Source organism: Aethalodelphis obliquidens, unplaced genomic scaffold, assembly GCF_003676395.1.
Source record: "Aethalodelphis obliquidens isolate GAN/ISIS:26980383/991018 unplaced genomic scaffold, ASM367639v1 scaffold1, whole genome shotgun sequence".
NCBI lineage: Eukaryota > Metazoa > Chordata > Mammalia > Artiodactyla > Delphinidae > Aethalodelphis > Aethalodelphis obliquidens.
Genome location: NW_020837945.1, coordinates 65,106,478 through 65,132,787, shown reverse-complemented (window position 1 = coordinate 65,132,787; position 26,310 = coordinate 65,106,478). Strand labels below are relative to the sequence as shown.

Sequence of the window (26,310 nt, the reverse complement as noted above, 5' to 3'; positions counted from 1 at the left end):
GGGCTGGTGAGGGCCTCACCCTGAACAGTGTGGCTTGGGTCTTGCCGTGAGCCCCACTTCTGTCCCAGAAGCCAGATGGAAGAGGGACAAGGCTGGGCTTCCAGGGAAGGTGGAGGGGGTGGAGCAGAAACTGGGCAGAGCACGAGCTGCCCTGAGATTAAACTGAAGACCCCCGTAGCAGGAAGTGCAGGAGTCCTGAACGGCTGGACTCTCCATAGGGAAGTCCTCAGGCCCGGGTCTGTCTCAGCTGAAAGGTGTGTCCTCCCCAACTGCTGGGGGCTGGACAGTGAGTACCTGGGTTCAGGGTCTTACTTTGTAGGAAGCTAGCTGGAGAGGGGGCGGACGGTAATGACCAATTGAAGGCCCCTTGTCTTTCTAGTTACTTCTGGTAGAGAAGGCAGGTGGTAAGATTTAACGAGCAGCAGGTGGGCCATCTTCCTCCACAATAGCTTTTTCCTGCTCCCACTGCTGCACTGGATTCCGCCAACTGAGATCAATTTCAGTTATTAAGGAAAAATCTGCAGAGAAGATTGAGAGTGGGGACTAGCTGTCACTCACCCTTTAGTACGAATTAGCTTGCAAAAAGGCTTTCCCTTAACCTAGCTGAGATCAAGTCACAAGGAGAATGGAATCTTGTAGGGAGAGAATTTTGAAGCTCCAAAGCCTTGGAGGGGGAAGGCAGAAGTGGGTCTGGGACAGGATTTGCTCACGCATGAGGGCACTGGAAAATCCAGTTAGCAGCAGAAGAAAAAGGCACCAGAACACATGAGAGAGGATGGACAGAGAGAAGGGAGAGAGGCGCTTCAAAGCTTTGCCCAGAGTAAGCTCGAATTTCCTTCTTCTCCTCTCTTCAAAAAGACCACAGAGAGAACCTCCTCAGTCAAGTGCAGGTGTCATTTATCTTGACACCCCAAACCCTGTCCTGGAGAGGCAAGCGAGGCAGGGGAGGGGCAAGCTGGTCGTGTGTCAGAGCAGGAGCCTTTGGCTCCCTGTCCTGGGAATCAGCGATCCGGCTGCTGCCCCCAGCTTTACCGCCCAGGTGCAGGCTATAGCGCCCTCCCCCTCCTTGTCCCTCCCTGCCCCGGGGCTCAGACTGAGGCACAGGAACCTGGGTGGAGGCCTGGGAGTGGGCTACTCCATGTGACTGAGTCAGCTGCGAGTGGGACCCTGAAGTGACAGGTACATTTCCTTCCTAGGGGACACAGTTGAGCAGTTGGAGTCAGAGATGCAGGGGGAAAGGATCTGAGGAGCAGCAACTGCATCCCCGCTTCTGGGCAAAGGGCAGCAGGAGCAAAAAGTAAACGTGGAAGTTCCAATCATTCAACTGTACAGCAGGGTTACCCGGTATCCAGAGGGAAGCCACACCTGACTGCATTTTCCATCTCCTAAATTTTAATTCCCGTGAGCCTACTAAGCTCTTCTGTTGGAAGGCCCATTTTGCTAGCCTCATATATGACCAATTATGACACTGGTAAAAAGAAAAGAAAGTGAACATATTTAAAAGCCTTCTTTATTTATAAGACTAGACAAATGTTGTTATAAGAACTTCCTTCAGGATTGCAAAAGGAAACATAGATCAGAAGAGAAATATTTTGACAGTAAAAAAAAAATCACCATAAATCACCTATCTAACAGCGGGCTTGCTTCTCCCTTATTTGAAAGGGGCTTTCGGATGGGATGAGATTGGTAAATATATAACAGGTCCCTCCTTTGTCCCCCAGAGTCCACATACTTTTAATTAGCGGGAGAATTGAGGTTACTAACACCTATCACTCTGCAATGTCTGAGAGGAAACTACAACCATTGTTAGCTCAAGATCGGGCATTGTCCTGGAGAATAAGAGGATCCCAAGGTGGCATTAAGAGAATCACTTGAGTCTCTGTAGATGGGAGCCACCATAGAACAAAGGCAAAAGATATATTTCAGCAGAGTCTTTTCCTTAGTTCTCTCACGCGGACAATACTGAGATGAATGAAAGCCTTTGAAGGTTTCTTTTAGAAAGCAGAGAGAAATACAGGCAGATTTGCTGTCCAAATACAGACTTGGCTTGCTGTGATAAGACAGGCTCCTGTGAATGTCTTTGTGCCCCCAAATTAAAAATAAACAGAGATGGCAATAGTTATTATCTACTATCCTAAACTCTCCCTTTCCTATGGTCTATAACAATGTTGCAGAATCCTAGATCAGGGTGAAATCATTAGTAGTAGGAATTTCAGGAGTCTGAGAGCCTAAAGAACCTAAAGAAATTCCACACCAACTGACTTGGCAATTTGAGGAAGAATGCATAATTTCCCGGGGAGCACAGAGGTGGAATATTAGGAGTTCCAGCACCAAATCCCGAGTCACTGTGGGGAGTGGTATGGTGGTTACACTTATTCTTAATATTCAATTCTGCTCCAGTAGAACATGGTACCCAGGAGAACCCAAAACTAGAATACAAAGGAAAAGAAAAATAAATAAGGAATTGTTTTAGAAACATCTGGTACTTGCAGAAAAATGATATGAGGTTCGTTCAGGCTCAGGTGACACTGGATTTTTAAGAATGATCTTGCCTTAAGCATCATCACAGGGGCAGAGGTGACTCTGAGTCCATCCTGTCACACAGTGAACCAATATTTTCCCAAATGACCAATGCATGATGTTCTAGAATCACGAATGGGTAAATATTTATGCAAACTGCAAGACAAACCAATGTAATGTATTTTAATGTAACAGAGTCCTAAAAGTTCTTTGATGAAGTTTCAGATTTCATATTGCAACTAACCTTTAAGAAACTACTACTTAGCAAGTTTTGTGTAGTACCAAAGGAAAATATTCACAATTATTTTTAGATAAGGCTACCAAAACACTTTTGTTTTCTCAACTACATATCAGCGTGTAGGATGGATTTCTTTCAAATCCTTCAACGTAAGCAACATATTATAACAGATTATATGAAGATGAAATATGAGAAACCAGCTGTCTTCTATTAAAGCCAGACATTGAAGAGATTTTCAAAAATGTAAAAAAAAAAAAATACTGCCCCTTTTCTCATATCTTTTTGTTTGGGAAAATAGTCACTTTTTTCCCACAGAAATATATTGTTAATAGTAACGTAATTAGTTTGTTATTGTTATTTTATATGAATTAACACGTGTTTTTAAAAATTTCTGTGTTAATTTCCAACAGGGTAAATATCAATAGATACAGCCCTCCATAGACAAAAGCTTTTGGGAGTCCTCAGTAATATTTGAGAGAGTGTAAAAGAGTTCTGAAACCAAAAGTTTGGGACTGCTTCCTGAATGCAATGGCTCTTAATCCTGACAACAAGTTACAATCACCTGGAAAATTAAAAAAAAAAAAAAGACCTGGGTCCTGCACCTAGATCAACTGAAATCTGAATCTCAGAGGCTGGGGTTCAGGTATGCTTTTGTCCCCCAAGATCCCCCATGAGGTTTAAATGTGCGTTCAGGGCTGAGACCTACCATTCTACCCTCTTGCTGCATGTGCATCACATAAAGTGGTCAAGGTGAGACTGGTGAAGGCAGCTCTTTGGAAGGAGGGAGGCAGGTTAGAGGAGGCATCTAGAGAGATGACAGTCTTTGATATCTACTTGAAATGAATTTATGAGATCTGGAGAGATGGAGGAGCACACAAGTGCATCCCAGTCAGCCAGAGAAGGATCTGGTTGGTAGGGGAAGTTCACGCCCTACCTCCCGAGGGAATCCACTGTCCTTGCCCTGGTGCCAGCAGCTTCCTGACTAGCCTTCAGGTCTAAGCTTTTTTTCTAGTCAGTCTAGCGTGCTTGGGTTAACCAGGGGCAATCTCAAGGTCTCTCCTTATCACTATCCTCCCAGAAATGAAACATGTGATGGGAAATACTCACAGTCCAACAGAGAATGGCAAATCCAAACCACGCAACCCCCCAGGCGTGTCGGTTCATTGGTCCAGAGATCAGTTCATAGCAGCCCTAGAGGAGTGGGCGATTCCATATCCACATGAAAGGGACCAGAAAAGAGATGTAAGAGATGGGTGGGAAGCTGATTTGAATCAATGTCACCCCAACATCCAGTTTAACATAACCAGGCTATTTCTACATTCCTGTAGACAACTAGGTTGTTGTGCTGTACTGAAGAAATAGGAATAATCTATAGGAATAATCCTTATGAAGAACTATTCTATATCATATTTATTTGTTTTTGCATTCAATCTAACCGAGGTGCTGCTATTTTAGCATAACATTTTTCTCATATTGAATATGTGGCAATGTAAAGTATTCTTAATAAAATTTGAGTTTTTTCCTCTCCCCAAAGATTTTATTGGTGATTTTGGTGTTTGAGGGCAGGGTCACTTTTTGATTTGTTTTTCAATAAAAGTTCTTCCAGTTAGTGAAAATTAGAGGCTTTATTTTTTAGTCATTAAAGGAACTCCTATACCATGCTTCGTAAATTCTCATTTGACATCATATTTCAACATATCTTTATAGTATTGTAGAAGAGCCACGGGGTGCGTGCGAGAGAGTGAATCATTCTTTATTCATCGAGTCATTCATTCATGCATGCCATAATCTGGTAAGTTTTATATGTAGCACATTCTGTTCTAGTCTCTATGCAAAGTACTGGAGTGATACACACGTATGGGTCTAGACCTGCCATCTGAGCGACCTCCACTAAAGCCCTTGGAATCACAGGAATGCCTAGGAGATGCCATGACCAGGCTGGTTTTATGAACACTGAGATCCAGAGAGAAATGTCTTAGAAAGGCTGACCTTGAAGTTTAGGCCCCGCCCAGGGTCTCCAGGTAGCCACTTGAAGTTCTATCCTTTCTAACCCTGCCCCAGTCCCTGGTTCATCCACTTGCATGTCCTGCCTTTGCTATATACGCCTTGATTTCTCCCCCATTTACACCTCTCCATCTACCTGACTCCCCCACTCACCTAGATGCTCAAATGAAAAATCTTGGAATTATCCTTAACTGTTTTTCTCTTAAGCAAACACTTTTGGGTTTAAAATATATCTCAAATCCAAACACTTATTACTTCCTGCTACCACCTTGGTCCACCACGGCCTCACTTCAGGATTCCTACAATCACCTCCTGGCTGGTTTCCCTGAGGCCCGAGTCCACCCACGGTGCCCTACTAGTCTTTGTACAGTGCCAGAGGGATCCTTGTAAAACATGTCAGATCACTTCACCTTCCTTCTCAAGACCCTCTGAAAGTTTCCCACCACCCTTAATATGAAATTCTAAGTCTTCACAATGGCTACGAGGTGCTGTATGATATGGCCCTGCCTCTCTCTGTGACCCCAGCTGCCACCAGCGGAGGTTGTTTCACTGCAAAGCTAATGAGCTTGGGCTCAGGGCTGCTTCCTCGCAAGACCATTTCAAAGTCCTGTACCTAGTTTTGCATGTGTAGTTTAAACTGTTTTTCCTGAGGAGAACCCCTCCCCACAAATCTGATAAGCTTCAGGCCCTACAAAATCTAGATGCATGCTTGCCTCCTACTCTTCCTTCACTTGTTCCAGCCTTGCCATACGGATGTTCCTCCAAAAAGCTAAGGGCCTCCACCTCAGGGCCTTTGCACTTGCTGCTTCCTTTTTACAGAACTCTCTTCTTCAATCTTTTTTAAGGGAGGGTCTCCTTTCCTCACTTAATTCAGAACCCTGTGCAAATATCATCTTAATAAAGCCTTTCCTGACAACCATAGAGAAAAATACCTTTCCCCCCATCATTTTCTATATCCTGCTTTATTTCTGCTCATGGCACTTATTACTACCTGGAATTTACTGTGTATTGGTTTGGTAACTTGTTTGTGGTCTGTCTCCCATACTACAGCGCAAGCTCTACGAGGGCAGGGATTGTATCTTGTTCATTGTTGAATCTCTAGAACTTAGAACAAGTGTCTGGCACAAAGCAGGCCCCTGATTAGGATGAATGGAATTAAGAAGTAATAATTACAAGGATATTATTTGTGACACACTTGATGTTTCACAAACACTCCTATATCCATCACTCATTTGATCCCCCTGACAATCCTGGGAAGTGGTCATTTGTCCAATAATATGTATAAAAACCCACTTATGCCAGGTGCCAGGCACTGGACTGGGCATTCAGCTGTGACAAGGCAGAAATGGGTGTTGCTCTCATGAAGCTCACAGACAGAAGCCCCAGTTTTTCACCTCTTCTCATTTAGTGCCTTTCATGATGCTTTTTTCTCATTGTAGTGGCGCCTACCTTGATCTTCTTTAGTTCCATCATAATGCTCTTGAGGTGTAGTGATTAGAATTTGCACACAGCATTTTGGGGGCAGATGAACCATGATGTAAGAACATATATATTTGCGTCTGACATGCTATGTGACATTTGGTGGGTTTCTATTATTACTACACTTGTGACAACTTCCCTAGTTTTGTTAGCCTTTCTTTGTGCATTGCAGATCTCGCAAAGCTACAATTTGGATGTGAAAAAGGGTCATTCATCTCTTCATTTGCCCACCCACCAAACATTTATTGATGCCTTCTCTGTGCCAGGCATTATGCTGAGTACTGAAGATACAGAATTGAAGGATGCATGGTCCTCAAGGAGACTCATAGAAAAAATAGGCTTGCAAACAAATAATTATATTTCAAGGTATCAACTGCAATAATAGAAGTAAAGTATATGAGGTACTGAGGTGGCGTACTTTGCTTTGTGGAAAAGGATTGTTATAGGAGAATTAGCAGGACCTGTAACTCGGAGAGAATGGTGGCATGTGGGAATCTGGGAGACCAGGGTAGGGAGAAGCAGGAAGGATGAGTAGATAAGAGATTATGTCAGGGGTGAAGAATGAGTGAGATTGAGAAAGTAGGAGCACAGGGAGTCAGGGACAGAGAGGAATTTCAAGATGCAGGAATTTGGTGTGGGAGTACTGCTCAGTGACATGACTTTGTAGTTGTGGTATAGCTAGTGGGTAGAGGACGTGGTGAGTCCAAGGACTGTTAGGGAGGGTGTGACAAAAGTGTCCCTTATTACTAGAATGTTCTATGTGTGAGGGAAAATAGTGTGGCTGTGAAATAAACCAATCATCTGATGGCAAAAATCCTTTTTGGTCTCTTTCAAAGATATGATACAGTTTGTATGGAATTACAATCCAATCAAGATATGTCTGCATGGACTAGTTCCAAGGCTGAAATGTTAAAAGCAGTTTATTATTCCTCAGAGTGATCGTTATATTGCATATTGTGATTATAGGCAATAAATTTAATTTTTTTAGCAGTCTGAATATAACTAATTAAAATGATACCAAAACAATGTTGCTAAAAGGCTAAATGAGGGTTGCTCTGAACAACTCTGCAAAATAATCTCTATCACTCCCATGTCATTTTCCAGATTAATGCAACCAATCCTAGTCCAGGCACCCTTCCAGGGGTGGCATGATGACCAGCAGTGCCATGTCGTTCATTCTGAAAAGGCATTTTGTATTATTTCCTGCAAGACCAAAGAGTCTGGCATTTCTCAATTATTTAATGTACTGGCACACAACTAGCTTTCCTCAAAGTGGTAATGCACAGCAGTGTAAGCATCTCAGAGGCTGACTTCAAGTGTATGAGGATTCTCTTCAGGGCTTTTTGGGATTATTACCAAGTTCTTTCTTGGTTTAGAGTCTGGGCTCTGGAGCCAGGCTGCTAGCATTTGAATCCTGACTCTTCCATTTACCAGCTGCATGACCTTGGGCAAGGCAATTATTAGCATCTCTGTATCTCAGTTCCTTTTCTGTAAAATAAGGATCAAAGTGACACTACCCACGGAGCCTTAAATGAATTAATATCTGTATTGTACTTGGAGCAGTGTCTGGCATTTGGTAAGTACTCAATTGATGTTTGTTTTCATGATCATCATATCATTCTCATCAGGCTGGAAACACTTTTTCAAAAACCACTTGTATGTGAATTAGCTTCTACCCAAATCACCAATCTAATTATTTTATTAAGACGATCCTACATTACCACTGAATGAGGCAGGTGGGTGTACCATTACTGCATCTACCCTCAGCAATTGCCTTTGTTTTGGAACTGGCAAAACATTCCTTTTGTATATCATCCCTTTCAATTTACATTTTGCAAAAATAGAGCAAATCTTTGATATAAATACTTTTCAAAATACTAATTCTATACATTATACAAATCGTGTTCATTTAAACAAAATTGGATTCTGCTATTGCAATTCTCGCGTTCTGTTCATTTATTAAAATGTAAAGTTTCCCAGATCAGCCCTAGATTAGCACTTACATTTTATTAACAGAGAACGAAATAGTTAACATGAGGTTTAGGAAAAAGGATGCAGAATTCCTTAGTGAGAGACTATTACCTACAGTTAACCAGTATTTTCTTCATAAACAGCAGAAAAACCTCCTGGCAGGTCTTGGGAGAAGCAAGGACTCACCTGATTGTGATAGTATCCAGGTACCCCTAGTTTGCAGGCCTCCAGGTTGAGAGGTTCTTTAAGGTTGTTCATAACACAGCACTGACGAGGCCAGGGGTAGTCGGCATCGTTGTTCTCAGTCCGGAAGGCAGAGGTGTATTTCTGCCAGTCTGATGGTCCATTTACACCACAGCAATTGTCCTGTCAGCACGTGAGAGAAACAAAATTCTCTTCCATAATCCTTGCTAGAGCCACCAAGGTGGCAACTGAGACTTTATGGAGAAAGAAGATATGGAAATTATACTGTATCTTACATTTACTAAAAATCCCCTAATGAGAGCTGAAGGTGTTTTTAAGGTATTACATTGTAGAGCTTGCAAAATACTTTTACATTTATCACCTTACTAGCCATTAATGAGCTCTGTAGCCTTTGACGAGTTAAACTTTCTAAGCCTCGTTTTCCTTAACTGAATTGGGACAAATATAGTACCTACCTCACAGAGCTGTGTGAGGAATAAATTAGTCAATACATTTAACACGTTTAGCACAATGCCTGGCCCATAGTAAACCCTTAAAAAATGTTAATCATTATTAGTACGAATATCTTGCTACAATAATGTGAGAGAGTTATAATTATTCTCATGTTACATATGAGCAAATTGAGAATCATAAAATTAAAATTTTTGTGGTGAAGAAATCGTGAGTAATTCTTCTTGTTTTACTTTTCTGTATTTTTAACATTTTCTGGAGCAATTGTGTATTATTTTTATAATGGGGGAAAATAAAGTGGAAAAAATAACCAAAACCTAGTGGCACATGGTTCTGCCTCTACATAGGAAAGGAAGATCACTTAACACATAGCTCATATTACTCTAGATAGAATTGAGGAGAGGGGATAAAACACAATTCACATCACTTTCCTTCCATTTTATAAATTCTGCTAAAATGTTTCAAGGGAAGAAATAAATACTACTGCATCTCTCAACTTTTAAGATAAATATATTCAGCAAACTTGGTGATAAAGTGACTATCTTAAAAGCATGTCCTGTTTTGCCACTGGATTATGGAAAATATCTCACCAAAGAAAATAATCATTCTGTAATTTGACCTGAGCATTTTGGGGGCAAATGGTTAAGTTTGAAACAGACTTATTTCAGACTGGGCTTTATAAGGTTGGTAAGTGGATTTTCATATGTGAGCATTCACATTTTCATTTGAAAAGCTTAGTTCTTTGCTAACATAGTGGGAAAAAAAAACTTGACTTAGAAGAGTGATAGGAAGTGAAAAAGTGGCCAACAGATTGGAGGTCCTGATGGGCTAAAAAAACTATAGAACAGGAATATTAGACTAAATGAAGGAAATTTTAGAAGATAGAGGGTAAAGAGAGAGTTCAAAGAAGGGGTGGAGGCTATAAGGGGGTTTGCTGATGATGGACTGGGAAACATAGGTGGTTGGGTGGGGAGGGGGTCGGGGGGGGAGCCATGGGAGAGTTGTGTCACACGACACAATGAGTTGTGTCCCCTCATTATGCAGGGATGAGAATTCACATACAGCAGCGTAGGGGTGAGAGTGGGTATTCTGAAAGACTTGTACTTTTGATGGTATTTGAGGTAAATGTGGATATAAGGTTACGATTGCCAGTTAGAGGAAAACAGGTGATCAAATCAAATCATAGCCTCTGGTTCCTAACAGGACTAGCCCACAGGTGTGAAAAGGTACTAAACAAGCAAAGCAGACAATAGTTGCCACTTGAGTTCATTGTGGGGTGGAGGCAACTTTTTTGTGTGTGTGTGTGTGTGTGTGTGTGTGGTACGCGGGCCTCTCACTGCTGTGGCCTCTCCCGTTGCGGAGCACAGGCTCCGGACGCGCAGGCTCAGCGGCCATGGCTCACGGGCCCAGCCGCTCCGCGGCATGTGGGATCTTCCCGGACCGGGGCACAAACCCGCGTCCCCTGCATCGGCAGGCGGACTCTCAACCACTGCGCCACCAGGGAAGCCTGGAGGCAACATTTTTTTAATGTAAGTGATGCTTGAGTTCTAAGAGGCAGAGTGTGTGATTAATCTAAATTTCTTACCAATGTCATTACTCCTATGAATGGAAGCTAATCAACATCATGGCTTAAAATAAAATATAGATCTAGGGGTCCCACTGAGTCATGTGTACACCGCCTAGTCCCTGCCAGTAAATGAGAGGAATAGAGGAACTTGCCTATGTCAAGTCTCTTTGTGAAGGAAGCCCCATTGGAGGCAGTGGTCCCCACACTTTAACTTCATTCCTAATCATCCATGTGCCCTTGGATACTGGTTTAGGTACCAAATGGCATCTCCCCAGGGCTGCAGGCATTACCTGGAGCATGAGCCTGTCCCAGGTCTTGGTGACTCCGTTGTTTTTCCACTGGTCGTCATTGTTTGGAGGACTGTTGTTTTGGTACCTCTCCAGCATCTGCTTCAGGAAGAGGTTGGGTGTGAACTATTATGGGAGGAGGCAACACAAGAGGAAGAGTTAGCACAGTAATCCTCAAGGAGGCGAAGTGATTTGCTCGGCATGTTGCTGGGGTCCCTGAACATTGTCTCCTGGAGTAAAACTGAGCTCAGAGTCACTGAGTAGGGCTGGGGGTGGGAGTAGGGCTGCTCCGGGTGGCGGAAGTCCCCCTTGTAGGGAGAAGACCCCCATCTCCAAAGAAATTCCAATGAGATAAGGGTAGACAGGCATTGTGGGGTGGCCTAGGCCAGGGAATGGAAAAAAGGAGAGAAAGCAGGGTGCTGGATGGGAGGATGTCTCAGATGTGGTGGATTACTGCTCATCCCAGTGGAAGGCCAGTGACTGTGGCAGAGTAGCGAAGAGCACGGCGGTGCAAGCTCGGGCCCCGGGAATCACACGGCCTGGATTCAGGATCCCACTTTCACTTACCAGCTGAGTAACCTTGGACAAGTTACTTTATTTTTTAAGTCTCATTTTATTTTTATTTATAAAATGAATACCTAGTTCATAGGGTTACTATGAGGAGAAAAATTATATATTTATTATTAATGTGCATATTACAATGCCTGGTATAGGGTAAGGGCTTAATATGTGTCAGTTATTGTAGTGTTATGATGGTAATGATGATTCATATGGTCATTTCTGCTCTTCTTTTGAGGTTGTACTCACGAAGTCTCGTTGTGTTGCTGCTGTGATACAAGATGCCACTTCAAAGCCATATACAATAAACATCAGAATGAAATACTGGAAGGGAAACAAATGGAATACAAGAATTACATCTACCTCCGAAGAGAGTTTTTTGTTTTGTTTTGTTTTTACAAATAACTGTTATGTTTTCTGCAGCCCATTCACCTAAATATAATTATCTGATCATTTACATAATTATTCAACAAACCCTCGTTGATCAGCTGCTTAGAGCCAGACTTGGTGCTAGGTGCTAATCAGATCAACTCTTCTCCTTTCCCCAGAGAACAAACAACTATTGAATACAAAGCTTTCTCAGTTCAGTACCCTGCATTTCCATTTTAACTGGGAAAAACATACAAGAGAATGAACTGGTGTGTGTGTGTATGTGTGTGTGTGTTCGTCCAATGGCTGGCAAGAGAATCAGCGTATCACACACTATGTAGAGACTCATAACTCACCTCTCATTGGGAGACACTTTCTTTATGGTTTACTGAGAATTGAGGATTACCGAGGTCAAAGATGAATAGGGCTGCGTTTAATATCCATCTTCCCTCTTGGCAACGTCCAGTCTTATGAGAGAGGAGCAGGCAGCTTCCAGGTACACAGCTCTTCACCAGCATCTTCTCTCACTCACTCCCACTCCAGTTGCATCAGGTCAGTTGAGTGAAACAGCGCATTGTGTGTTTTGTTGCTGTGTGTGTGTGCGTGTGTGTGTGGTAGAGTGCGCATGCACATGTGATGGCTCCACAACACACTGCCCCTGTTTATGTCTGGCAAATATCTGAAGGACAAATGTTCTCCGAAACTGGGACGGGGAATGTTTGCAAGAGTCCTGTCTTTGCTGTCCTCAGCCTTCCACATAGGCTTATGGTGCTTGGGTTCTTCTTCAGAAGGGGCGCTGTGACAGTGTTAGCGGAGGAGCGCAGGGCAAACGGTTCTCCCTCCCTGGGCAGGGGCGGTTCTCAGAGCGGCACCCTCTGCTGCCCTAACCATTCCGCCCAGAAAAAGGCTTTGGCTACTGTTAACTCTCTCTCTCTCAGTTAACAGGAGGAACCCCTTCAGAGGCCTCATAACATTGCCTCCCTCTGTATTAGTGGCTGCATCGCTCTTTGTTGAGAGCTTTGCTGGCTCCCTTTAAAGAGGCTCAGAAGCCCCTTAGAGACGCTCCAGAAAGGAGGCACAGGGTGCAGGTGTTCTCTCCTCCAGCCGTGTGGAGGGCGCGCTGCTCCATCTCTTTGCCAGGCGTGGTGAAGGATGTTCCCGGCTGTGCGAGACACACGTGACTGGCCCAGAGTGAGGCTGGGATGCAGCTGAAGCTCGTCTCTAAGGACACCTGCCCCTTCTTTACCTTTCCCTGCATTCCTTAACCCCACCCTGAAAAAGTGGGTTCTTTTGCCCTGGAACTAACTCACACTAAAGACCCAGAGAATGTAAACATTCTGCATTCCCTAGGTACCAGGATGATGTTAGTTCACAGGAAAAGCCAACCAACAAGCACCTTAGCTTGCTGAACTCGTTCCAACCAACAAGCACCTTAGCTTGCTGGACTCGTTCCATGAAGGTGGAACTCAGGTCCTGCAGCCTTTGGCTAGGAGAGTTATTTCAGGTAGGGAGTGAGGATGGGGCCTCATCACAGGGCAAGAAACTGCTGTCCTGAGCATGGGGGAAGGGAGTAGAAGTTTAGACCCAACACCGAGGGTTCTTAGCCCGGCTGGCTGCAAATTTGCTCCCATCTGCAAAGGCAGGGCACAACCTATTGTCTGAGGTTTGGGGCAGAAGCCTCCCTATGGGTGCACAGAGTTAGAGCCTCCACAGGCAGGTGGGAGCAGCAGCTGTTCTCTACATGTCACCCAGCATGGGTTTCTAGGGTCCCTGAAAAGCAGAGTGAATGCGTGAAATGGGAAGTGTAGGCCATCCCACAACATCATCAGCCTTGAGCTCAAAAATGCCTACAAAAGCTCATGCTTTCTCTTAAAAATTCGTGCATATTTTGTGATTTATATCCTACTATATCAACACTTGATTACTATTAAAACAATATTTTAAACTACTTACTCTCAAGAGAAAAAGTCTAATTATCGAGTTCTCACTGTCTCTCCTTTGGCCTGTGTAGCTCCTGGCTGTATCTGTTGGGCCCATGCAGACACCAGTCAGAGAAGCGAAGATCTGGAAAATACTCAACAGGTGACCTCCAGGTGTCTCCCCTTCAGCTTCTCTTGTGCTGGACTCTTCTGGACTTCCCATAGAGGAGAGCATCTTTGACCCCACTTGGATAATCTTCACTGCAGGGAGGGTCTTCCCCTCTACTCCCTCCTCACCTGGCACTCTGTGCTCCCTCCTACCCCACTGAAAACCAAAGCACTGTGCTCAGGGAAGAAGAAACAATCCATCTAAATTGGTCCAGGAGAGAAATGTAGAGAGTTTTAAGGTCTTACCACCAGAAGAAGTTTCCTGTTGGACTTCATGATGCCTGCAATGCCCAGGACAGACAGGCAGAAGAAGCAGATGCCGACAAACATGCCAATCCAGGCTGCCCCATAGATGTCATCATTGTCAGTGGCTTCAAGCAGCGGGTAGAGGCTGTGTTGGTCGGACACAAAGAAGATGCACTCTGCAGTCAGGGCGATGCCGCACATCTGGGGGCAGAGGGGATTCTGTCAGGCTGGCGGCCATGAGAGCGGCACTGGGAAAGGGGTAGAGGAGTAGGGGCATGGTGCTAAGAGAGACTAACTCTGTCCCCTGCATAGGCTTTAAGCAACTGACTTAAACTCCTCGTTGCCAGGAAGTCAAACAGCTCCTTCCATCCTACGTATTGGTTTCATGCCTCCTTCCACGTTTCGCTCTATCTTCTCGCTCTTTGTCAGGAGACCCAGACAATTTCAGACCATCTATAAAACCCCTGGGGCATGAACCGCTCAAACAATGACTTCTTGTACGAAGATAATCTCTCACTCCCATTCCCACTGCCCACTGTCCATATTCCTGGATTGTAATATTTAAACTGGTCCTGGTCATGTTCTCTGTGCCAGAGAGCCATGGAACATTAGAGCTGGGAGGAACCTTGGTGGTTATCTTTCCTGCCCCCTGGATTTCATAGATGAAGGATCTTGGCCCTGAAAGGCAATGACCTGTCCGGAGTCACGCAGAGTCATAGTCAGGGCTGGGCCCAGAGCCAGTGATCCTGGCTCCTAAGTGCTCTCACCACACTGCGCCCACGCAGCCTGGCCTCTGAGTTACTCTTACATCCCAGTACTGCCACCCGCCCCCGCCCCGTGTGACCAGCACAGGAAGATGCAAACATTTGTCCCCAACAACCTTAACAGTGGAGGCTGTGGAAATCAAACCAAGGAGGGGTAGGAAAGACACACCAAAGCGTGTGTGTTGAGAGTGCTTGGACACTGACTGTGGTTAGCGTGGTTGCTTTTAGATTCTTGTGTTGTAAAGTTGGGAGGGAAATCTCTCTTTTTTTTCCCACATGGTCTTTTGATATATTACATAGTTATATAGGATTATTTATATAGTTAACTTCTAGTTAGCATGTTTTACTAACACACTTCTTAAAAGGAAGAAAAGATGTAGGGAACCAGTCATTATATCATTATTTCCCTTTAAACTCTCACTTTCGATTGATCTAAAATCATAGTTACAGGAAGAGCAGAATTTCCTGGAAAATACTCATTACTTACACCAATAATCACATTTTCAAAAATCAGCAGGCCCTGGAAGCAACGAACAGTGGAGTCATCTTTGGCCATCTTCACGGTTTCCCACAGGCTGAGGACACACCTGAGAACATCACAACTCGTTAGGAGCAGGGGATGAAGACTGCTGCTGCAAGTTCCACAGCAGAGCTAAGTCACACCACCGTGCCCCGCCTTCTCGTGTTCCAGAGCACCCAAACCAAGCCATGTGATCATTTAGCCATGGAAGAAGTTTGGTTATTCAGTTCAGTGATCACAGTAATTTTATAAAGGAGAAAAAAAAAAGTAAAGCCAGCCTGAGTCTCATCACCAACTTTCAGCAGTTCTTTAGGGTATGGAACATACAGACTGCATCCTTCTGAGTGATGAACTGAGGCCCCATAGTCACCGAGGGCAGACCGGAGGTGGTGATGAAGCACAACTGAAGGTCCCTGGTATGGCTCTTCCTGCCCTTGGTCATGGCAAACGGAAGCCCAAAGGATAAACCTATGGGCAGGGTGGGCGACTGGTTCCCATACGGACTCCGGGCAGCGGTTAAAACCCATCATTTTCAGAATGTATTGTTATCTTCAAATATAGTTGGCAAATTAAAAATACCCCGTCACATAAGGGAGGGCGAGGAGAGAAAGAGGGGCTAACATTAGTTCCTTCTCTATGCCACTCTACTAGGTAATGTACATCCACACATGTCATTCTCATAACCTAATTAGGTAGAAGAAGAAAAAGGGTGGGGAGGCTCCAGTTTGCAGATGAGGCAACTAAAGCTTAAATTGGTAAATTAAGTTCCCTGGGGTCATACAACCGGTAAGTGGAAGAGCTGGGCTGGAGGCCTTGGTCTGCATGGCTCCAGAGCCCCAGCGCTTCTCCCCAGCCCATGCTGGCTCCCAGAAATTATCTACAAGGCTTAGTGCTGTGTCTGGCACTTTAAAAAGCGGGTCTCTCCCTCCCTGAGGATCCTCTGGAAGGAATACACGGTAAGTGTTTGGGTGAATTATTTTGGCCTCTGCACTTGAATTACCTTGAGATAAGCCATCCACATCTCTCAGTGTTTTGTTAATTAAATTAACTATCCACTTCATCCACTCAGGCTCGAAATCAAAATGGGTTATATGACACAACTTGCATTTTGAGGGATACAAAGATATGTAAGAGAGATTGTTGTGTTCCAGAATTTCAGGCTTTAGGAGGGAAGCTGTGTTCCCAAGTCATTATAATGTGTCTAATAAGACCTTAAGTATCGTGGGAGTTCTGAGGAGGGAAGAGGTACGGCGTGCAGAGTATATATGGTTTTGATGGGTCAAGAAGAGGTGGGTGGGAGTGGGAGGAAGATGGGGGTGACATTCCAGGTAGAAGGAAAGGAAAGGTCAGGGAGTAGAGGCTTAGAAGAGTAAGGAGCCCAGGAGATAACACACTAGCCAGTTTGGCTGAAGTTCCGGCGTGCGTGGGAGGGAAGCCTTCTATTCGACTCAGACCTTGCTAAATTGTAACTTCATTGTTACACTCTAAAGTAAGTATTCACAACCTTCCAAGTAATCCTAAACATCTCTAAATATTTTCCCTTACCTGTTCACCTGGGCAGTGGTGGGAACTGGAGTTGAAATTTATGAGTGTTTTCTGGCCCGGAACTGGGCACATGGTGTACTCCATCAGTGTTTGCCAAGTGAATAGAAGAAATGGGGCCATAGTTACAAGATCCCTCTGCGTAGCTTCCGCTAAGAAATGCCATTCATTTCTTTCCTCTTGGAAATGTCATTTCAGGCTTAGAAATGTCATTCATTCTTTCCCGAGATTGTGGCACACTAGACGGAGCGGAGCCTGAGCGCCGCGAAGGAGTTAATGCACAACCTCCCCCAAAGGGGAGCCTTACTCACATAGCTGGATCAGCCACATTATAAAGTTCCTCACTGGAATGCACAGATATTGCTCCTGACCAGTTGGGTTACTGTCGAAACTAGAGACACAGATAAATAGACCATGAAAGGTAGAAGTTCAGACAACACAAGTACATAGAGAGAGTAAAGGGCAAAAGAGGCCCAAAGCAGCCCCATTATCACCCAGTACCAATTAGGACCCATTTGCAGATAGCAGCCTATTTATGGTCATCAGCTGGGCTTAAAGAACAGAAGGAAGACAATTTGTTCTTTCAAGGAATTTAAAGTGTGATTGTAGCAACATGGCTGCACAGCAAAAATGACTGTACACTGTAGAATAAAGGAGGAAAGTAGGACTACGGAGAAAAAGGAAGAAGACAGGTAGGTCACCTAAGAAAGAGGGCTTTATTGGTCCAGGAGGAGCTGCTGAACAAGAGAGCTGGCCCCAGTGACCCAAATATATCCTGTAACGATGCATACTTTCCCAAAGATGACTCTGCCACACAAGAGTTTTTAAAAAGGGGAAGAGACCTATGAATACTCCGTGGAAGAATTGCAAGTCAGAATTAGGGTGGGGAAACGCAGACCAGAGTGGGAAAAAAGAAGGAAGGAGACAGGTGGGAACTTGGTGTGAGGAAAAAGGAGAGTAAAGTGAAGAAATCTAGACAAGCATGAGGTAGGAGATGCCAGGGAGGGGCATGTGATTTAGGAAGGCAGGACTGTGTGGATGGGCACAGAATGCTGAAGTGGCTGCTCGCTAGATGGTTCTCCCTTTCCGCTACGCGTTCCTTCTCCTCCTTCAGCTGTGCGTCATAACTTAGATAATGGCACAAAATAAAGTGATGGTGAAAGCTGTCATTTAATGTCCTCAGCACATGCTGGCACTCTGTGTTCATCCTCTCAACAGACCTGAGAGATGGGTATTTTTACCAAAATCTTTCCTGGTTTCTTATTGCTGTTATAACAGATTACCACAAACTTAGTGACTTCAAACAACACACAGGGAATTATCTTACAGTTCTGGTGGTCAGAAGCATGAAATGAGTCCCATGGGGCTAAAATCCAGGTGTCAGCAGAGCTGTCCTCCTACTGGAGGATCTAGGGGAGAATCTGCTTTCTTGCCATTTTGCAGATGCAGAAAATGAGGCTTAAAGGGATTAATTGCTTTGCCCAAGGCACGTGGCTAGAAAATGCAAAAGCGGAGACTCAAACCCAGATCATTTAAGTTAACACTGCAGTTTGTAAAGACCTGCCATATGGCTAATACTTTCAGTAGAAGAAGAAACACCTGGCTTGTTTCCTCGCCAAATCTGGAGCAGAGAGAGTAGGTACCACTTTTCCCTGATCAGGTGATCCTGCCTTTGCAAAGGTCAGAATCACTGGGCCTCTCTTCGCTCACTTTTCTAAGTTCTTGCCTCCTTAGCCCCTCAACACTGCACTCATATTTGCACATTTGTCCCAAACCCAGAGCTGCACCCACACGTTGTTCCAGAAAATCTGTCTAGATGTATTCCAGACCTGCACCTTTCTCATGCACCCCTTGGGAACAAAATGCTTAGAAGAGGTACAAATGTGCAGGTCAGTGTGAGAGCCAGCATTTCATAGCCTCTCCTCGGCCACTTGTAGTTGACTAGGTTGTTGTCTAGAAGACGTAAAATATTTATTGCATCCCCCAAACAGCCACAAATGTCAAGAGGGGTGGCAGTTAGACAGCCAAGTGTAGGCTTCTGGCAGCTCGCAGGGTGGTCTACTGGCTGTGGTCTAACAGTGAGCACACCGCACTTGGTGTTAGAAAGCCAAGGTTCAAACGCAGTCCTGCCCAGTCCTTACGGTGTAACCTTGGGTAATGCCACTCAGTGTCTATTTCCTCACTTACAAAATGGGTAAAACACAACTTGTTGATGGGATTGTTGTGATCACTGAGATAAAAGATGTCGAAGTGATTGGTAAACACCAAGATCATTTACAAGCATGAGAAAGTATGAATAATAACTAGAGGAATATTTAGGAAGGGCAGGCTATTGGGCTGTGGCTTTGCTTCATGTACCAGTGACCCCTGGGGCCTAGGAGGGAGGTTTTAATGGTTACTGATACCACAGCCAAAGGCATCTAGGTTGAGGTGAAGCAGCCTCTTTCACCTTCCTCCGGTTCCCTACTCAAGGGCTGCTCTGTTGGAGGGTGCTAAAAGCCTTACCCATCTCCCATCTGTGCCCCTTTTTATTTTCCATGGAAGGATTCATTGGCTAGGGGAGAGGGGGGAAGCTCTTTGGGAGAGGGAAAAAAGCTTCCCAGGTGTGCTTGGGGTATGGCCAGAGTCAGGTACTAAACAGCACGTCCCTATGGCAGGGGCCCTCTGCACATTGCACCAGCATTCCTGAACAGTTAACACCGCCATTGGGCCTCATCCCTAGGCTTTGGCCAACTCTGGAGCCTCTGGTCCAGATTATGAGGTGATGCAGCGATGACCCTTGAGGTTCCTCCTCTGTACTGGGGCTGCTTCCCCCCTGACACAGAAATTACTCAGGGAGGACTCTGTTCTGCTCCCCTTGTGCATTATTTCCTCCTGGTATCAACCTATGAAGGGCTTCCTGCACTTTACTGCAAGAGTCTCCAAGGCAGCAGAAGGCCCTGGGACCCTGTTTTATTTGTCTTTTTCAGTCCAAAGCGGCACAGCGTTTTACATGTGGTAGGCACTCAATAAATTATTTTACTCAGTAAAAAGGCAGGTGAAATAAATTTTAAAAATGTATATTTGAGTGAGAAGAATATATGAGTGAATTATTTGCCTAGAACTTTATTGCAGAACAGGTTAGAGTATGATGAAGTAGAAAGAGCATGGGCTTTGGACAAATCTAGCTTTGAATCTTAGCTCCACCACTTAGAAGTTTTGTGGCCTTTGGTAATTACTTAATCTTGTAGAGCTTTATCTCTAAATGGGTATTATAATACTTAACTAAAAGGGGTACTATGAAAATTACATGAGAATATGTGTGAAGTTCTAACACAATATTAGTTACCCAACCAATATTCATTTTCTTTACCTTTGCCTCAGTTTCTTGAAGCAGACAGACCAGAACAAACAGTGAATGATGAAGGCATCTAAAACTTGTGATTTAATTTTGTTTTAAAACAGAGCCACATAGGGAATGTAAATTGGTACAGCCACTGTGGAAAGGTTTCTCAAAAAACTGAAAATAGAACTACCATACGACACAGCAATTTCACTCCTGGGTATATATCTGAAAAAAAAGCCCCACTAATTCAAAAGGGTAAATGCACCTCATTGTTCACAGCAGCATTATTTACAATCGCCGAGATATGGAAGCAACCTAAGTGTCCATCAACAGATAAACGGATAAAGATGTGGTATATATATACAATAGAATACTACTCAGCCATAAAAAAGGATAGAATTTTGCCATTTGCAATGACATGGGTAGACTTGGAGGGTATTATGCTAAGTGAAATAAGTCAAACAGAGAAAGACAAATACTGTATGATGGGACTTCCCTGGTGGTGCAGTGGTTAAGAATCCGCTGCCAATGCAGGCGACACGGGTTCGAGCCCTGGTTCAGGAAGATCCCACATGCTGCGGAGCAAGTAAGCCCGTGTGCCACAACTACTGAGCCTGCGCTCTAGAGCCCGCGAGCCACAACTAATGAGCCCACGCGCCACAACTACTGAAGCCATGCCTAGAGCCTGTGCTCCGCAACAAGAGAAGCCACCGCAATGAGAAGCCCGTGCACCACAACAAAGACCCAGGTGCTCCCTACAGCCTCAGTTCAAAGGAGAGCCCTCCAGAGCCCCTGCTCCACCACAGGCTCAGCCATAGGCTCCTTTTTGCTTCCTGGTGCCAGATGGCTTTGTCCACCCATTCTCTCCTGCTAACCAATCTCTCCAAATCCAAATTTCTCCTCTCCTACTCTGTTGCGCTTAAATTTGAGAACTTTTTGGCTTTTTAGCTCTTAGAGACAGACTAATGACTTCCCTTTCCCTGTATCTACAGTATTTGTCCAGACCCAATCATTTTATTCTCTTTCTGGCCCATGGAGGGGAGGCTGGACAACCAAAGAGATAAAGTACAAACTCCTCGGCTTATATTCAATCAGTACCAACCAGGCTCCAAAAGGCCAGCTACTTACCTTCCTCCGCTCCTCTGAGTGGTCTCTCATTTCTTCTTCTTGAACTCTACCACCTTCTGAAGCTCAGCTAGAAAACGTTTTCTTTCCCCAACTACCTTTGCCCAGAATTATCCTTCCTTCTCTACCTACCTCTCTTGCCCCAAGCAAACAGCTCTCCAAGCGAGCCCACACTGGGTCCTGTTTGGTGGATGTGTGTGTGTGTGTGTGTGTGTGTGTGTGTGTGTGTGTGTGTGTGCGTGTGTGGCTTTTCTTCCCTACTGGCCTCTGCTATGGCAATCTAACCTGGCACCTCATTACCGTTTTTCTTTTTCTTTCTTTTTTTGTTACTTCTTTTCTTTACCCAAGTTTGTTAATAAGTTAATTCTGAACCCACAAAGGAATAGATTGCTGTACATTTTAAAAACTCATTTGACAAATAATTGCAGTAAAGAAACAAAAATTATACACTTCAAATTACTTGATGAGTGACACACTTTAAAGTCAGTGACTACACTCCTAGTAGTTTCGTCTTACTGAGAAGGTATGTGATTAGGGAGAAATTAAGATGTCATTTATCTCAGGGCCATTATTGACCATGTGCCCTTTCATAGCATGATTGAATATCAGCTCTGGCTGCAAACCGAGAGGCTTCATAGTCAGCTCCGTCATGGTGCAGACAAGGAAACCAAAGCTCTGGGAGGGAAAGTGACTTGTTCAAGATCAACGATGTGTCATTTTCAGGGTCAAGATTTCAGTCCTGATCTCCTGACTCTTAAACCAGGCCTTTGTATTGAATTTGTTGCTGATCTTTCTTCTTTTTAACGTAGGGAGATACCACCTCCCTTTATGTTTCTTTAAAATTAAGAGATACTCCCCTGCCCTTTTTCCTTACAAGTTTAGCCAGAAGGGGAGTCACATAAACAAAGTTGACAAGGTGAGAACCTTCTACCCTCAACCTCCATTCAAAGTGTTCCTCACTCTTCACTCTAATTTCCAAATTCCCATAACTCAAGAATACTCCTTTGCTCCTGGTTAAAATGCAAATACATATAAAAGAGGCACCGTGAGCCTCATGAGCCATCGATGTCAATGCCTCATTGTGAATGATTTTAGTAGAAACCGTTCTTGTATTTCCAAAGGGAGAGGGAAGACACCCTGACAGGGAAAGAGGCCTGAGGAGAGAGAACAGACGAACAGATGAACTTCCTAACCCATGATTTGGGGGCTTCGGGCTGTGAGTAGAGACTGACTCCTGATAATATGGTGTATCTGCCCTTCCCCCCTTCCATTTTAGCTCCCAGTATGGATGAAATTTTCAAATATGGGGTTTACTGAAACTTTCCTGTGTTATTCCAAAGCAGTGCTTCCTTCATATATATTTGATTTCTTTCTTTCTTTCTTTCTTTCTTTTTTTGTTATTTGGGAGAGCTAGTAAGGAAGTGGATGGGATGGGGTGAATTTTAAAAAATGGGGTTGGTAGCAGGCAGAGGATGGAATAGCAGCTGTCCCCCTTCAGAGACGACATTGCCCCTGCCTGAAAGTGCACAGTTCACCTCAAAATTTTTCCACACACAGGAATAGCCCCTGTGAGCCCCACCCTGTGGAAGACTGCCCAGTGGCCTGGCACCATGATGATTTATTCAAATTGCACAACCTCCAGGAAACTCCTTTGCTCTGAGGAGTACAGAGTTTTGAAAGGCTGGAGTTTTCTTTATGTATTTTTCTTGTGTCTTCATTCAGTTTGTTTTCTTCTAAAAATTATTCATCCCTACAGTGTTGATGTTTCCAGACACATTGACTAGGTCTAAACGCCATTGCTTACTAAACAAACCAATTTTCAAAGCAGGAGGAAAAAGAAGTGAGACTCACCCATCAGGCATGAGATCAGTTTTTCAAGCTCATTACCTCTTTTCCTCACCCAAGTTTGTTGGACCAGAGAACACACAAACCACACCTCACACTTTAGCTCCTATTAGTGAAATTTGGATTGACAAAAGAAAAAAAAGGAGAAATAGGAGAGGATGAAACAGATAATAGGCTATTGCCTTAGCCCAGATTCTGAAACCCAGAACAAGATTAGACACTTGTATGACTCAGAGATGGGGATAAAGATGGCTGTGGAGATTAGATCAGGGCAATTGCTGGTCTGCTTACACTTAGGGTATGACGAGGTCGTGGGAATGATGAAAGGAGGAGCTTTTTCCCATGGCCATGACCCCCATGGCCCACAGCATCCATTCGTTTTTCTTGCTTTAGCTCTAAACCTGCTCTGACCAGTGTGGTGACTAGTAGAGGCTTGTAGCTATTTAAATTCAAATTAATTCAATTAAATAAATTAAAAATTCAATCCTTGAGTTGCACTAGCCACATTTCAAGTGCTCAATAGGCAAATGTAGAACATTTCCGTCTTTGCAGAGTTCTATGAGACAGCACTGCTTTAGGTCCCTGATGCTTGCTGTGCTGAGCTGAGTCACTCACTCACCTGAAGTCATGGAGTAAGATGTAAGCAATGGCTCAGGCATTCTCAGCCAAGTGAGGACCTCGGGTGTGGGCAATGCCAGTGGGATGCCCAGCCCCAGGGCAGGAGTACCATGGAGATTCCTTGGGGCAGGTGAAATTAAGACACCTCCTCATGAATTTGGTCTCTGCCCTGGTTAGGGAACAGTGACGCACCAGGGGTGTGGGTAGCCTTCATGGCCATGAGGCTCAGATTTCAGCGTCAAGGGGAAGCATATTCTAGGGCTGATCAGTGTTTGCTCTTCGTAAGAATGTAAGCAGGAGAGGTCAAAAGAAATTCCGAGTGTTCATTTGTTTTTCTTGACTAGATGATGCCTAAGATCCCCTGTGTACTTACAAGTCTATGATTCTTTCCAGATAGTTAAAAAATATATAGGTGAGTTGATTTATAAGCCCATTGTTGCAGAAAGCAAAAATAGTCTGTTGTAGTAGAAAGAAAAATAAGGAAATTTTCTCCTCATTGCGAAAGAAAAAAAAAAGCCAAACATTTTTTATGAGGTTTGAAAACGATACGACCCAAGTTATATATATAACTTAAATATATATATATATATATAAAATCTAAGTGAGTTCTTCTTATGCTTGGCGATTCTATTCAGGCAAAAGTGATCAATAAACATTATCTTTAGTTTAAAAAAAGACATTAAAATTCATAAAAATTCTAAATGTCATAAATATCTTTAAAGCTAGTTATAAGTGGGGTTTTAAGCTCATAAACATAAAATGATACTGTTATTATTTGAAACTTAATCTGTATTACGTGTAGAAATGTTGTTAGAACAAAAAAATACAACCTGCAAATCCTGGTGGAAACACCAACTGGTGAAGAGTAAAAATAAGTTATGTAAAAATAACATTGTGTAGATAAAAGCTAATTTGTTGACCTATTTCAACATTTATTAAGCAGAACTGTTTGCCGAGAAGAAACATGAGTAAATTGCCTCACAAATCCCATTACGAGTAGACAGGACCAAATGATTTCTGACAAGAAGATTAGGAAACTTTCTCTCTGCTAGGCTAATTTTCCTTTTGCTTTTTTAACTCTACATAGAAACTGGAGGTCCTCAAAAGTGTCTGTCTATCTGAGATTTAATCAGGAGATAGAGGTTTTCCCAGGGTTCTTGGATTTTTCTTGGTCTTTCTGTAAAGAGGTGGAAATGTGAGATGGAAATCAGGATGGATGAATAACACCCCCTGGAAGAACTTTATCTCAGTTCTGAGCACTGGACAATATCAAAGGGGTTAAGAAAGCAGTTTGTACAGTTTAAAGAGAACAGAATAGTCACAATATCCTAAATTACAAAAAATGATAGACTCTGTTCATCAGGAAATGAACTTCTTCCCCAACCCCTAAGAGTGCAGTTATCTTCCCTGCCCAGTGGAATGGGTCTACTCACCTGCCCTCTCCCCCTCTTCCACCTCCTGGTACTGTGCCGGCCCACTGTGCACACTGCTCTGGCCTGAGGTGCTTTTCTACCCTGTACCAATCCTTTGAACCTCTGGGACCAGGGGAGGGTGGTCTGTGATTGGGAGAAGGCATCTCACATGGGCTGAGCCCGATGCTGCCTGAGCCTGCCTCTCTGAGGCCGGAAGTAACAGGAAACTTTCAGCCAGTAGATTTCTGCTACTTTGGAATGTGTGACTCTGACAGATGCAAGCACCTTCTGGATTCCTCAGAGGTCTGGGCTTCCTCGAACACACACTCAGGGCTTTTGTTCTGATTTTGATTTGATTTGTTTCTATTAGCGTGATTTAATGCTTAATTCTGCTCTTATGCATTAAAAGTCCTATCCACTGTCCCAATTCTTCACAGTCAGGCTGGTACACATTTATGTGTCCAGGGTCATGTCTAATTTCAGTTTCTATATCTTGCAGACTCTACATTTATGGGGATAGTACTTGCCCAAGTAAATGCTCCCACTGAGTTGGTCCAAAGCCTAATAAGGGGCAAGAGATCTGGAAACAAAGATTGCGAGATAGAGAGAGGGCTCAAGTACTCATCTGATGTTATTCAATTAATTTCTCCCCTCTCTCTCTTCCCTTCCTTTTTCTTTCCTTCTTCCCTCTGGAGCCGCCATGTGTCATAACAGCACTAACAACGTCTAAACAAAACAAACATTTCTTTCAAAGGCTGCATAACACATCACGGATACGTGCATCACAGTTTATTTAGCCCGGCATGAGCCATGGGTCCTGGCAGTAATGTCAGGATTTACTGAGTGCCTTAATCAATAGACTTTGGGAGTTCTCATGGGTCAGGTTAGGTTTTTCAGGAACCGACTCTGAGACAGAGTACAGTGTGTAGTGTATTTATTAGCGAGTAAACACCCATGGAAGGAAGAGGGAAGAAATAGGACGGGGCAGAGAGAGAAGTTGAGCTGCCATGCAGGGTGGACAGCCCCAGGAAACTCTAGAGGAGGATGCCCTATCACAGTCGCTCTGCCTTGGGCCCCTCTATAATCAGTCCTTAGATGTGGGTTGCCCTGGGAAGGTGCTTGTAGCTAAAGCAATCCCTGAAGGGGGCTGGTAGTGGAGGCTGGAGATGCCAGTACTCC

The 26,310-nt window shown here is 44.0% G+C and overlaps 1 protein-coding gene across 1 annotated transcript; it reads right to left on the bottom strand.

The window, feature by feature from the left end:
• Nucleotides 1-1,490: 1,490 nt before the first annotated feature.
• Nucleotides 1,491-25,222, bottom strand: UPK1B (uroplakin 1B). Its single transcript, XM_027105725.1, has 8 exons — nt 25,153-25,222; nt 15,232-15,319; nt 13,981-14,181; nt 11,528-11,602; nt 10,724-10,846; nt 8,399-8,578; nt 3,866-3,949; nt 1,491-2,429 (listed from the first exon to the last, which is right to left on the bottom strand). Exons 2-8 carry the CDS (start codon nt 15,298-15,300, stop codon nt 2,379-2,381), a joined length of 783 nt encoding a protein of 260 aa, XP_026961526.1. The 5' UTR covers nt 15,301-15,319; nt 25,153-25,222; the 3' UTR covers nt 1,491-2,378.
• Between the last annotated feature and the right edge of the window lie 1,088 nt (nt 25,223-26,310).